This window comes from Mustela nigripes, chromosome 1 (assembly GCF_022355385.1).
Source record: "Mustela nigripes isolate SB6536 chromosome 1, MUSNIG.SB6536, whole genome shotgun sequence".
Taxonomy (NCBI): domain Eukaryota; kingdom Metazoa; phylum Chordata; class Mammalia; order Carnivora; family Mustelidae; genus Mustela; species Mustela nigripes.
Genome location: NC_081557.1, coordinates 44,766,741 through 44,781,952, shown reverse-complemented (window position 1 = coordinate 44,781,952; position 15,212 = coordinate 44,766,741). Strand labels below are relative to the sequence as shown.

Below are 15,212 nucleotides of genomic sequence, written 5' to 3'. Positions count from 1 at the left end.
CAAAGTTGGAAGCATCACACCCAGGCTTCAAGCTCTATTAAAAAGCTGTAATCATCAAGACAGTAGGGTACTGGCACAAAAAGAGACACATAGATCAATAGAACAGAATAGAGAGCCCAGAAATGGATCCTCAACTCTAGGGTCAACTCATCTTCGACAAAGCAGGAAAAGAATGTCCAATGGAAAAAAGACAGTCTCTTCAACAAATGGTCTTGGGAAAATTGGACTTCCACATGCAAAAGAATGAAACTGGACAATTTCCTTACACCATGCACAAAAATAGACTACAGATGGATGAAAGACCTCAGTGTGAGGCTGGAATCCATCAAAATCCTTGAGAAGAATACAGGCGGCAACAACTTTGACCTCAGCCACAGAAACTTCTTCCTAGAAACATTGCCAAATGCAAGAGAAGTAAGGGTAAAAATGTACTATCAGGACTTCAGCAAGATCAAAAGCTTTTGCACAGCAATAGAAACAGTTAACAAAATCTAAAGACAACTGACAGAATGGGAAAACATATTTGCAAATGACATTTCAGATAAAGGGCTAGTATCCAAAGTCTACAAAGAACTTATCAAACTCAACACCCAAAGAACAAATAATCTAGTTGAGAAATGGGCAGAAGACAATAACAGACATTTCTGCAAAGAAGACATCCAAATGGCCAACATATACATGAAAAAGTGACCAACATCATTGCTATCATTGAAATACAAATCAAAATCACAATGAGATACCACCTTTCACCAGTTAGAATGGCCAAAATTAACAAGTCAGGAAATGACAGATGTTGGTGATGATTCAGAGAAAGGGGAACCCTCCTACACCATTGGTGGGAATGCAAGCTGGTGAAATCAAGCTGGAAAATAGTATGGAGGTTCCTCAGAAAGTTTAAAATAGAGCTACCCTATGACCCAACAACTGAATTACTGGGTATTTACCCTAAAGATACAAATGTAGGGATCTGAAGGGGTACGTACACCCAAATGCTTATAGCAGCAATGTCCACAATAGCCAAACTATGGAAGAACCTAGATGTCCATCAAAAGATGAATGGATAAAGAAGATGAGGTATGTATAGACAATGGAATACTATGCAACCATCAAAATCCACAAAATCTTGTCTTTGCAGTGACATGGATGGAACTAGAGGGTATTATGCTAAATGAAATAAGTCAATCAGAGAAAGATAATTATTATATGATCTCTCTGATATCAGGAGGCAGGGTCGGGTATTGTTGAGGGTAAGGAAGGAAAGAATGAAACAAGATGGGATTGGGAGGGAGACAAGCCTTAAGAGACTCTTAAAATCACAAAACAAACTGAGGGTTGCTGGGGGTAGGGGTAGGGAGAAGGTGGTTGTGTTATGGACATTAGAGAGGTTATGTGCTATGGTGAGTGCTGCAAAATGTGTAAGGCTGATGATTCACATACCTGTACCCCTGGGGCAAATAATACAATATATGTTAAAAAATAAAATATGCATCGAGATTTTGTCAATATACAAGTAAATGAAAATTAATAGTAAAAGCAGGTAAAGGATGTCAACACATAATTCACAGTATGAAAGCCACAAATGGCTTAACAGTATATGTACAATGCTCTCTTATTGGGAGAAAATCAGGTTAAAAATAGTAACATTCTGGGACACCTGGGTGGCTCAGTCAGTTAAGCATCTGTCTGAGAGGCAGATATAACGAGATTAGACAGAACATGGGGTAGATGTTCCTTTTCAGTTCTGATCTGTGCTCTGTTCCATTCCTGAGTCAGTATGGTTGTAGTAGTCTGAAAATGGGGTAGCAACGACTGCATCCTGTCTCAGGTAAGGAGGCACATGTGACAACCTGTGCTCTGGTACCTTCCCTTTTGTCCTTCTCTTGCCTTTCCTGATCTCTTGCTGGGTGGTGTCAGAGATGCAGAGAAGCAGGAGTTTGTCCATAGGAAATTAATGTGCAGGGGTTGTTGGCAAAGTATGTATGTCATCTGGAGCTCAGATCAGTTCAGAGGTTTCCTCAGTGAAAGATACCAGGGTCTTGGGATCAAATCCCACATCTGGCTCTTTGCTCAGCAGGGAGCCTGTTTCACCCTCTGCTTGCAGTTCACTACTTTATATCCTTAATCTTTTTTTTTTTAACTCAATAGCATGAAATGGTGTAAGAAATGTGAAAAATAAAGAAACTATAGGAATTTCTAGTGAGATTTTATAAATATTTTGGAGAAAAACTTGGTGATTTCTAGTGGAATTAAATACTTTATATGCTTTTATTGAATAAAAACTTTTCCATATATACCTAGTATAAGTCTATAAGGAGAAGTGTACAAGGATATTGACAGCAACAATATTTTTTTAAGATTTTTATTTATTTATTTGATAGAGATCACAAGTGGGCAAAGAGGCAGGCAGAGAGAGAAGAAGAAACAGGTTCCCTGCTGAGCAGAGACCCTGATGTGGGGCTCCATCCCAGGACCCTGGGATCATGACCTGAGCCGAAGGAAGAGGCTTTAACCCACTGAGTCACCCAGGCTCCCCAACAGCAACAGTATTTCTGATAACAATTAATTATAGGCCATTGAGACCTAGACTACTACATTAAAAGGAAATATGCACATAATGGGAATTGAACCACAGTCAAGAAGAATAAAATGGATTTTTATGGAGCAACATGGATGGCTATTTAAAAATTAGTGTTAAGTGTAAACAAAGAATAACATCAGATTTATAAATCAGTGACATTTTTACAAATTCAATTTTCAACTTTTCTACCATAAACAAACATGTAATTAATAAGCATACCTAATATTGTATTAAAAATTCATCTTCAAATTTTAAGCCAAGTGGTGATGCAACATGGAGGCTTAAGTGGGTAGAAGAATAAATGAAACAAGATGGGATTGGGAGGGAGACAAACCATAAGTGACTCTTAATCTCACAACAAACTGAGGGTTGCCGGGGGGAGGGGGTTTGGGAGAAGGGGGTGGGATTATGGACATTGGGGAGGGTATGTGATTTGGTGAGTGCTGTGAAGTGTGTAAACCTGGTGATTCACAGACCTGTACCCCTGGGGATAAAAATATATGTTTATAAAAAATAAAAAATTTAAAAAAAAAAAAAAAAAAAGATTAATTTAGAAAGACATACTTTAAGATCACCTGAGTTTTCACTTCAAGACAAGAGGAATAGGAGTGATATTGAGATATACAGAGGAAAGACAGGTAAAAATAGAGTAAAACAAGGCCTTTAAAAAGACTGATGGTGATGGTACAGCACAGGGAACATAGTTAATGGCATTGTAATAGATTTGCATGGTGACAGATGGTAGCTACATCTGTGGACAATGTATAGACTCGTCCCCACACTATGCTATATACCAGAAACTAATGTAACATTGTATATCAACTGCACATACTAGAAAAATTAATGATAACAATTTAAGAAAAATAAGGAAATTGATCATGTTTGTTACCATTATTGGAGAAATATGAATAATTCACATGGAGTTCAAAATGAAATTTTTTAAAAAGGAAAAAAATGTTTCCTATTGTATATACATCCCATTTAAAACATTTTTCACTATGACATCATTTTCTATGATATTTTCTCTCCAAAAACACGTTACATTTTCACAAGAATACTTTTTTAAGGTTCTCTTGCATATTATCATTATAATGCAATGATAAAACCATGACAAGTTAACATCAATCTATTTGAGAACATGCTTGGGAGAGCTTATGTAATAATTATGTGCAGGAAGCCTATGAGAACTTCTGAGTGAGCTTATTGGACCCATGGAAGGCACTGAGTGTGCATGTGCACTTGAGTGTGAACATTGGATAGATGGATGTATCAGACCTACACCCAGGAGACTAACTGCCTACAAAACACATAGCCAATGTAAGACTAGATTAACAGATCTCTTTACTTTTAGAAAGAAAGAAAATCATTTTCTTCTCACATCTGCCTGCCTATCTGTCCCCTGAGGGCATTTTGGGCCCAAGAAGTAGGGATAGGGAAGTTCCCAGAATGCAAAGTCCCTGAGGCTCTGTAGTTATAACTATACCAGACACCTAAGGAACTAACCAGAACTCCAATATCGGTGGGGCCAGACACCCTATTCACATCCTCTGGAGGTGAGTCTGTTTAGAGGGTGCCTGAGAGGTAGAAATACCAAGATTAGCCAGAACATGGGGTATATGTTCCTCTGCAGTCCAGATCTATGCTCTGTTCCATTCCTGAGTCAGTATGGCTGAAGTAGTCTGAAAATGGGGTAGTAGTGACTGCATCCTGTCTCAGGTAAGGAGGCACATGTGACAACCTGTGCTCTGAGACCTTCCCTTTTGTCCTCCTCTTGCCTTTTCTTATCTCTTGCTGGGTGGTGTCAGAGATGCAGAGAAGCAGGAATTTGTCCATAGATTAATGAGCAGGGTTTGTTGGGGGAAGTGTATCATCTGGAACTCAGACAGGAAAATTCAGTGGTTTCATCTGTGAATATGAACATTTAGGAGTTTTAAGGCAAAAAATCTGCCCATAGATACTTGAATCATGGCATAGAAATTAAAATTAATCTATACAACTTCAGAGATTAAGGACACAGACCACAGTTGGCGGGGCCCCAAGGTTCAGAAGGTAGCTTCTCAGATTTCAACCCAATAAAGAATTTCTAAAAGCCACTGTTGCTTCAAAACAGAAAATTATGCATAGACCATAGAGGTATCTGTCACTGGTTGGTTCAGAACAATGATGTCTGAAATGATACTTGGGAGAGATGTTTCACAATTGCGTCTGCACTTATGGAGTTAGGTGGTCCTTAACAACTCCTTCTCTTCATCAAACAGGGCTTCCATAGTGCTATGCTGGGGGCCCATCCTGCAGCCTGGGGAAAAGCTTGTCCTGCAGGGTCTCTGCTTTTGTCATTTCCCTTCAATTTCACTAGCTTCTACATCCAGTCCCCACCTGGAACCAGTAGACATTAACTCTAATCCTTGTGCCTAGTATTGCCATTGGCTACCTCTGATTGCAATTCAAGATTGAAAGAGGAGAGGGGAAGAAGGACATACATGATTTCAGATGCTCTACTTCTAGGGCTGAGTAGATTGCTCAATGCTTGTTGGATAAGTTATGGATTGAAGAGTATTTAGGAACATCCAGAGAAACAAGGAGAAAGGAAGTTAGTGAGTGGAAAGAACAGATAAAAACTCCTCTTGTGTTGTCCTCAGAAATTTCATCCTTGAGCTAGAAGTAATCATCGCAAAGTTCTTCAGGAGACAAAGAGAATGTACTTCTTCCTCTATGGATAGTGCATGGACACTCGTGTTTGAATTGCCATTTTTTTCATTTGACTGTACCTTCCAAAGTTCATTTCAAGATTTTCCCTCCTTCTATGCAGTGAATTCCTAATTCCCCCCAAGAATACTCTGAAGTACCTGAAGAAGAGAAGATTCTTGGACATGGTGAGATTTCGGGCTCTGACTTGTAAGAATTAAATTTCATAATTTTGCAGAGAGGAGGATCAGCAGATGCAATGAGCAAGATCAAAAGACAAAACATAAATAATTAAAGTGGTGATTAGAAGGAGTATTTCTCAAATTTAGGGGCATAACTTATACATGCTGAGGGTCATTTTGGCTAGATCTGGGCTTAGCAGATGATATTAGTTAAATCTCAACTTATAAGTGAATGTATCCAACAAGAAAAACCAAAAGAAAGGAAGAGTTTAATGAACATAGTGCCTAAAACAAAAGAAGGTCCTTTGCTCACCAAATTAAGACTAGATATTATTTTTCTTTTTTTAATTTCATTTATATGTAGAATTTTTTTTAATTTCTTTTCAGCATAACAGAATTCATTGTTTTTGCACCACACCCAGTGCTCCACACAATACGTGCTCTCCCCAATACCCATCACCTGGCTCCCCTAACCTCCCACCCTCCACCCCTTCAAAACTCTCCGATTGTTTTTCAGAGTCTATAGTCTCATGGTTCATCTCCCCTTCCAATTTCCCTCAACTCCCATCTCCTCTCCATCTCCCTATGTCCTCCATGTTATTTGTTACGCTCCACAAATAAGTGAAACAATATCATACTTGACTCTCTCTGCTTGAGTTATTTTGCTTAGCATAATATCCTCCAGTCCCGTCCTATCCTCCAGTCCCATCCGTGTTGCTACAAAAGTTGGGTATTACTCCTTTCTGATGGAGGCATAATACTCCATAGTGTATATGAACCACATCTTCCTTATCCTTTCATCCGTTGAAGGGCATCTTGGTTCTTTCCACAGTTTGGCAACCGTGCCCATTGCTTTTATGAACATTGGGGTACAGATGGCCCTTCTTTTCACTACATCTGTATCTTTGGGGTAAATACCCAGTAGTGCAATTGCAGGGTCATAGGGAAGCTCTATTTTTGATTTCTTGAGGAATCTCCACACTGGATATTATTTTTCTACTTTCTGGTTCTTATCTTTATGCCTTCCAATACATGCAGCATCTCCAGTCTTTGTGAGCCACTCCACAAATGCAAAGTATAATCACTAGACAAGAGGACCTGGGTCATATATTAGAACTTAAAGACAGTGCATTGACTTTGGACAAGTAAAATGAGATTAAAGGGCAACTGTTTAAAAGCAACTGTTAAAAATGTTGAAAATAGTCTACACATATGAAGATACATTGGCAATTATTTGGCAGAAACCCTACACACCAAATTAAAATGTCTTTTTTTGTTTTGTTTTGTTTTGTTTTGTTTGGGGATTTTATTTACTTTTTTAACAGAGAGAGAGAGGGATAGAGCAAAAGAAGGAACACAAACAGGGCAGAGTGAGAGAGGGAGAAGCAGGTCTCTTCTGAACAGACAGCCCGGTGGGGGCTCCATCCCAGGACCCTGGGATCATAACCTGAGCCAAAGGCAGATACCTAATGACTGAGTCACCCAGACAATCCTTAAAATGCTTTTTTAGACAAAATGAAAATTAACTAATATTAAAGCCAGGATATAATATTTTTAATCTCTGATTAAAGCCAGCTATAGTTGAAAACTCAGAACAATAATGTCATAGAGAACTAGGAATATGTTCCTGAGTACCTATTTTGTGCCAGACTCTGCTATCATTTCTGTATATTATAGTTAAATTGTAATCTGTTAGTCTAGGTGATCATTAAAGTACAAAATACAAAAAGGAAGAAACTTTTAAGTACAAATTTAGAGACTCACCTGTCACAAAGTAGTTTTCCAAATAATTTTTTCCTTCTCTTTAGTTGCTGCAAAGACATAACGGTTCTCTTAAAAATAGAACTTGAACACAATCAGAGAAAGACAACTATCATATGATCTCCCTGATATGAGGAAGTGGAGATGCAACATGGGGGGATTAGGGGTAGGAAAAGAGTAAATGAAATAAGATGGAATCAGAAGGGAGACAAATCATAAGTGACTCTTAACCACACAAAACAAACTGAGTATTGCTGGAGGGAGGGGGGTCAGGAAAGGGGGATGGGGTTATGGACATTGGGGAGGGTATGTGCTATGGTGAGTGCTGTGGAGTGTGTAAACCTGGCAATTTGCAGACCCATACCCTGGGGATAAAAATACATTATATGTTTATAAAATAATTTAAAAATTAATAAAAAATAAAACTTGAACAAATAAAAAATGTATAAATGAACCATATTACCTCACTACTCTATACTGCTTAGTAATAGGAATATCTGAGCAGGATGGCACATTAATTCACATGGCTCTAGATGACTTGCTAGGACTCATGGGTTTCATTCAATGAAACAAATTCTAAATTTATGTGCCTTGTCTCTTCAATAAATGGTGCTGGGAAAATTGGACAGCTATGTATAGAAGAATGAAACTTGACCATTCTCTTACACCATACACAAAGATAAACTCGAAATGGATAAAAGACCTCAACATGAGGCAGGAATGTATCAAAATCCTAGAGGAGAACAAAGGCAGTAACCTCTTCAACACTGGCCACAGCAACTTATTTCAAGATATGTCTCCAAAAGCAAGAAAAACAAAAGCAGAAACGAACTTCTGGGACTTCATCAAGATCAAAAGCTTCTGCAGAGCAGAGGAAACAGTCAACAAAACAAAGAGGCAACTCATGGAATGGGAGAAGATATTCGCAAATGACAGTACAAATGACTGATATCCAAGATCTATAAAGAACTCCTCAAAATCAACACCTACAAAACAGGTAATCACATCAAAAAATGGGGAGAAGAAATGAACAGACACTTCCCCAAAGAAGACATACAAATAGCTAACAGACACATGAAAAAATGTTCATCAGCATTAGCCATCAGGGATATTCAAATCAAAACCACATTGAGATACGATCTTACGCCACTTAGAATGGCCAACATTAATGACAGTAAACAAGTGTTAGAGAGGATGTGGAGAAAGGGGAACCCTCTTACACTGTGGGAATACAAGTTCCAAAGTGGTGAAGTCACTTTGGAAAACAGTGTGGAGATTCCTTAGAAAATTAAAAATACAGCTTCCTTATGACCCTGCAATTGCACTACTGGGTATTTACCACAAAGATACAGATGTAGTGAAAAGAAGGGCCATCTGTACCCCAGTGTCCCTAGCAGCAATGGCCATAGTCACCAAACTGTGGAAAGAGCCGAGATACCCTTCAACAGATGAATGGATAAAGAAAATATGGTCCATATATATAATGGGATATTATGCCTCCATCAGAAAGGATGAATATTCAACTTTTGTATCAACATGGATGGGACTGGAGGAGATTATGCTGAATGAAATAAGTTAAGCAGAGAGAGTCAAGTATCATATGGTCTCACTTACTTGTGAAACATAAGGAATAACACAGAGGACCTTGGAAAAAGAAGATGAGAAGTGAGTGGGGGAAATCACAGGGGAGAAGAACCATGAGAGATGGTGGACTCTGAGAAACAAATGGAGGATTTTGGAGGGGAGGTGAGTGGAGTTTGAGTGAGCCTGGTGGTGGATATTAAGGAAAGCACATATTGCATGGAGCACTGGGTGTGATGCATAAACAATGAATCCTAGAACACTGAAAAAATAAAACAAAGTTTAAATTTTAAAAACTCATGTATCTTGAGTCCGTAAATAATTTTTACCTTAATTTTACAGGTCACTAAAAGAAAACTATAGAAATACATGACAAAAGATGATAGCACACCCAAATGGCAATAACTCCATTGCGGTTTCAGACTTCCTCCTGAATTGTTTGGTCAGATCCCCCAGCTGGCAGCTTTTTTTCTCCCTGCCCCTCAGCCTCCTCTTCCTCCTGGCTATGGGAGCCAATAGTATTCTTCTGATCACCATCCAGATGGAGGCCTCTCTGCATGAACCCATGTACTACTTACTCAGCATCCTCTCCCTACTGGACATTGTGCTCTGCCTCACCGTCATCCCCAAGGTTCTGGTCATCTTCTGGTTTGACCTCAAGTCCATCAGCTTCTATGCCTGCTTCCTCCAGATGTACATCATGAATTGCTTCCTTGCCATGGAGTCCTGCACATTCATGGTCATGGCCTATGACCGCTATGTGGCCATTTGCCACCCACTAAGATACCCATCCATCATCACTGACCAATTTGTAGCCAAGGCTGCCATTTTCATTTTGGCCAGGAATATTATTTCTACAGTGCCTATCCCCATTCTATCATCACGACTCCATTACTGTGGGAGAAATGTCATTGAGAACTGCATCTGTGCCAATATGTCTGTCTCCAGGCTCTCCTGTGATGATGTCACCATCAATCGCCTCTACCAGTTTGCCGGAGGCTGGACACTGCTAGGATCTGATCTCATCCTCATCTTCCTCTCCTACAGTCTTATCCTTCGAGCTGTGCTGAGACTCAAGGCAGAGGGTGCTATGGCCAAGGCCCTGAGCACATGTGGCTCTCACTTCATTCTTATCCTTTTCTTCAGCACCATCCTTCTGGTCTTTGTCCTCACTCATGTGGTGAAGAAGAAGGTCTCCCCTGATGTGCCAGTCTTGCTCAATGTCCTCCACCATGTCATCCCTGCAGCCCTCAATCCCATTGTTTATGGAGTTCGAACTCAGGAGATCAAGCAAGGAATCCAGAGACTACTGAACAGAAGGTGGTAGTGAGGACAACGGGATCTCTCCGTTCCTAATTTAGGTTGAGTTTTGAATCAACAATGGGTGAGTGGGCAGAAATTCATTATCTATGAGATACAATCTCAAAATGCATAAATTGCATATTGTTTCTTCCTAAATAAACTTAAGTGCCATAATGATTTCCCTTTCATTTCTCCTTTAATAAACTTAAACTCTTTTGCTTTTTTCATACATGTTTTTCTGTTTTGATGAAATACTGGGGATCCTCCAGGAAGATTCTAAACAGAAATTTGTTTATTAACACCTGTTAATATGTCATGACTTTACTTAGTAAATATACAAGTGTGGCTACTTTGGGGTAAGCTTGTATAACATGTAATGCACTTATTCTTATTTCCATGGAAGGAAACATATTGGAGACAAAGAATAGGAGTGAAATTTCAGTCCCAAATGATGAAAGATTGCTAGTGGTCTGTAACTGGGTCTACAATTAGATGACATTAGGAAATGGGCATGAGAAAAGGAGAGGGTTTTTTTTTTTTAAGATTTTATTTATTTATTTGACAGACAGAGATCACAAGTAGGCAGAGAGGCAGGCAGAGAGTGAGAGGGGGAAGCAGGTTCACTGCTGAGCAGGGAACCTGATGTGGGGCTCGATCCCAGGACCCTGGGATCATGACCTGAGCTGATGGCAGAGGCTTTAACCCACTGAGCCACCCAGGCACCCCAAGGAGAGGGTTTTTGCATGGATTTCTCATTTGAGCAACAATTAGCAATGAGTTTGGTAGATTCAAGAGACTCCTAATTTCTCCTCACCAATGGGTTTGTGCTTTGGACAGTTATCTTTGGATCCAGGCTGTTATCGTTTATGCATGTGTGCTAATGAGTTAAAGATTGCATAAGGATTGTAATACGTGGTGAAGTAATAATAATTAAAATGTGGAAAACATAATCCTTGAACATTGCTGTCATATCAATTGGATCATTTCTAAGCACACTTTGTGTTCTAGGAATTCTGTTAGCAATTAAGACACAAAAATAGAATATTGCTGCTGTTAGGTGACCAAAGTTCGATTAGGAGGAATACATATATGAGACTGAGAAATAGAATAAGGTACCTACATGAAGTAGGGTATCAGGCAATATAAGAAACCACTAGATATAGAGTTAAAGGTCTGAACTGTAAGCCTTGCACAACTACCACAAAATGGTGTGTTCTAGGGAACAAATACAGTGTTCTCATTATGTTTCATATTACTCATCTGCTCCACCTGAGAACAGTGAATCATTTGTTTTAGAAGATCCTTTCTAATTATAAGATTCTGTACTTCAATAACAACCTGCAAGTGTGTTTCCTTGTTTCATCATGGAAGGAAAATCTCTCAACAGTCTAAAACTAATACTCTTACCAAAATCTGGGTCTTATACCCTTCACTACTTCATCCTTGAATTAATTAAGGTTTCATTCAGCAAAACTCCATCCATTTCTTCATCTTCTCTATCTCACAGTGAAGTACAATAAATTGGTATTTCAGTCCTTTGCTCCTTGATATCAATGTGAGCTACATTTGAGTAATAAACATAAATTCATGTAATTAAGAAGGAATAGCTACAAGCACATAATCTACATTTGAACTGGGAATAATATATTTCTCAATAGTAAAAACAGAATGTCCAAATCCAATTAGGTTCATACAATAGATGCCTTTTTTCCTTGGTACTTCAAAAAGAATTCCCCAAAATCTCATTCTCTCACACATTTCAACATAAGAAAAAATTACGTGGTTTAACATGCACATGAAACCAACAGGAAGGTCTTACAAAGGTGAACATACAATATGCGAAGGTAAATATAAGCTACAATCTCCTAGGGTGTATTAAAGTTCTACCAGTTTTAATGTTATCATATATTAACATCTACTCGTCAAAGGACCAAGAACCTTCAGGACTAATCTCTGCCAGGGTCACATTGTACAACAAACCCAGATCTCCCCAGTTACCTGTTAGAAAACTTGAAAACGAATGCACAAAAAGGGTTACTTCAGGGTATTCAAAGGACGTATCACTCAAGACTGAAGAAAATTTAACACAAGTCTTGTCTTCCAAAATAGAGTGGTAAGATCTTTGTATTTAAAACATATATTTTAAAAAGCTGTGTATTGTGTTTATATGCAATTTTTACACATTTTTGGCTCCCATTAAGGTAGTTTTAATACAAAAAGTGGTATTGAGAGATTCATTTCATAAACAAAGAAAACAGATTAATGATGGCTTTTCCCAAAAATAACTGATACTAATAAGGATCTCTTCTAGAAAGTGCTATTCAGTGTGAGCCACACACTTAATCTTGAATATTTTATTTATTTATTTATTTATTTATTTATTTATTTATTTGACAAACAGAGATCACAAGTAGGCAGAGAGGCAGGCAGAGAGAGAGAAGGGGAAGCAGGTTCCCCACTGAGCAGAGAGCCTGATGCAGGGTTCTATCCCAGGACCCAGGGATCATGACCTGAGGCGAAGGCAGAGGCTTTAACCCACTGAGCCACCCAGGTGCCCCCACTCACTTAATTTTAAATGTTTTCATAGACAGCTCATTTATTGGCTCCTTACAACACATAGCCCTCAAATCCTGCAGTGACAGATTTGAAAGAGAGCCATATATAAACCTTGGAAGTCAAAGAACTAAGGGAAAATGTAAATAAAGACTTTATTCATGAAAAGGCAGGAATATTAGTGCTGGGCGACAGAGTAGATGTCAGCATCAAACATTTCTCAAAACGTAGATGATAATAAACCTTGTAATGCTTTAAAATTTCTTAACACTATTTACATGTACATATGAATATTTTTTGCTCTATTATTTTAATAAAATATAATTTATATGGAATGTTTACTAGTGAAAGTGTTACGATTTTTCAGTAAATCGTATGAGTAGGAAATCAGTCTCTTCAAACCACACAGCAATATCCAGAAAATGATAAATCTCTGATTTTCTTGGGGACATTTTGCAGTTTACTCACACAATACCCAAAATTGGATACTTCCTTCAAGCACCTGACTCAGTGAAACAGATATTTGAGGGCATACTCAACTGACACTAGATACTGGTCCAAGAGAACAAAGCAGAGCACATACAGAGAATGGTCATGACCCTTGAGGCCTGCATCATACTATCTGCAAAATATACATTTACACCTAATATAGACAAATCCTTGTTATGGTGCTAGGGTTGAAGTAGTGAGCAGGATAGGCAAAGCCCACGTTTATAACTGCAAATTGTTTGTGCCTGGGTAAGACAGAGGTTCAAGAAGCAAAGGAAGGACATAGCCAAAGAGAAGCTAAGGTAGAGTTCTAAGAAGGTGGCCACTTGGCAGAAAGTTAGGACCCAAATCTAGAATAGGATTTGAAGTTCTAGCAGGACATTGTAATAGAAAATTCAGTCTGAGCCAAAGAAATGACACAATCATATAAACTGAAAACATTGGCACTGAAAAAGAGGAGGCCCTTCATGAAAAACAGGCACAATCCAGAGAAAATGTATCACAGTGCAATCTAATGGAAATGATAACTCAATACTAAGACCTCTGCTTTCTACAATATCAATCAAATATTACTTTATCACTCCAGCATGCCTAGATTAGGTGTCACATGGGGGAAAGCTGAGACAATCATAGATATGCAAATCTTGCTGCATCTGGTAGAACCTAAGAAAAGAGTAACAATCTAATTCCATGACTAAGGATACACTGTCTTTTGTCAGAGAGAATTTTTTAGCTTTCTGGTTATTAATGAAATATTTATTTACATTTTCTTTTACATTTTACATCTCTTTACATTTCCTTTTTACGTAGCTGAAAATTTTGCTTGAATGTTCTGAGCTCTATTTTGTATATATGGTGAGGTTACTGGCAATGCTCTAGGATTCTAGTGAATCCTTTAATTCTTTAAAAAGAGGTACTGCCTATACAAGGGTTTTTATAGCATATTTCTTACTATAGGGTGGGGGAATGGAAGCCATAGAAACGTAAACTCATTAAACTAAAAAATGGAAAGAAATAATGTTTTAAACAATGTAGAGTGACCTAATGACTGATGAGATAATATTACCTAACCTAGCATTTGTGTAGTTGGTAATTGAAGGCATAGGCAGAGACAAAGTAGAGGAGCAAAACATAATGATAACATACTAGGGTTTATAAAATATGTAGAAATAAAATGCATGGCAAAAATGAAATAATAAGGGACACCTGCGTGGCTCAGTGGGTTAGAGCCTCTGCCTTCAGCTCAGGTCATAATCCCAGATCCTGGGATGGAGCCCCGAATCTCTGCGCAGTGGGGAGCCTGCATCCTACTCTCTGCCTGGCTCTCTGCCTACCTGTGATCTCAGTCTGTCAAAAAATGAATAAAATCTTTTAAAAAATGAAATAATGATAAGAAGAGGTAAAGGGGAAAAAAGGAAGGGGTGAAGTGGAAGTAAACTTTTATGAATTTATATTTTATACATGGAATAGAACAATATTAGAAGGTTGACTGTGATAATAGAAAGATGCATTTTTAAACACTACCACTAACAACAGCAGAAATTTTCTTTAAAAAGGCAAGTTTTTAAGGTCTTATAATCTCTATTGCAACTGCTCTGCCACGTACAGGAAAAGTAGCCATGCGTGGGCATTAATGACATCAATATAATAAATGTATATGGCTAAATCAGTGGATCAAGAAGGGGTGGCATTTTAGTCCCCAGGACTCATTTGGCAATGTCTAGAGACATTTTTGCTCATTACAACTGTGGGCACAGAGGAGAGTTAGGGTGTAATGGTGCTACTGACAACCAGTGACTGGGGGACCAAGAATGCTGTTAAATATCCCACAATATATAATACACACACACACACACACACACACACACACACACACTGTCTGACCAAACTGAAATTACAAGCTGAGAAACCCTGTTCTAAATAAATAAAAAGCACAAATAGACATATGGGATTTGGAAGAAAGAAAAACCCAAGTCTCATCTATACGCTGTTCACAAGAAATTCACTTTCAATATAAAAGCACAGGCAGGTCCTTAACAAACACTGCTGGACTAACTGGAAAGCCATCTGCAAATAAATGA

At 38.4% G+C, this 15,212-nt stretch overlaps 1 protein-coding gene across 1 annotated transcript; it reads left to right on the top strand.

Annotated features, from left to right (window-relative positions):
- The first annotated feature begins 9,166 nt into the window (after window positions 1-9,166).
- LOC132011230 (olfactory receptor 56A3) lies at window positions 9,167-10,114 on the top strand. Its single transcript, XM_059389538.1, has one exon. The coding sequence runs from the start codon at window positions 9,167-9,169 to the stop codon at window positions 10,112-10,114; it is 948 nt and encodes a 315-aa protein (XP_059245521.1).
- The last annotated feature ends 5,098 nt before the right edge of the window (window positions 10,115-15,212 follow it).

Coding starts and splice junctions, on each gene's coding strand:
- LOC132011230 (XM_059389538.1), top strand. CDS start 9,167: ATGATAGCACACCCAAATGGCAATAACTCCATTGCGGTTTCAGACTTC.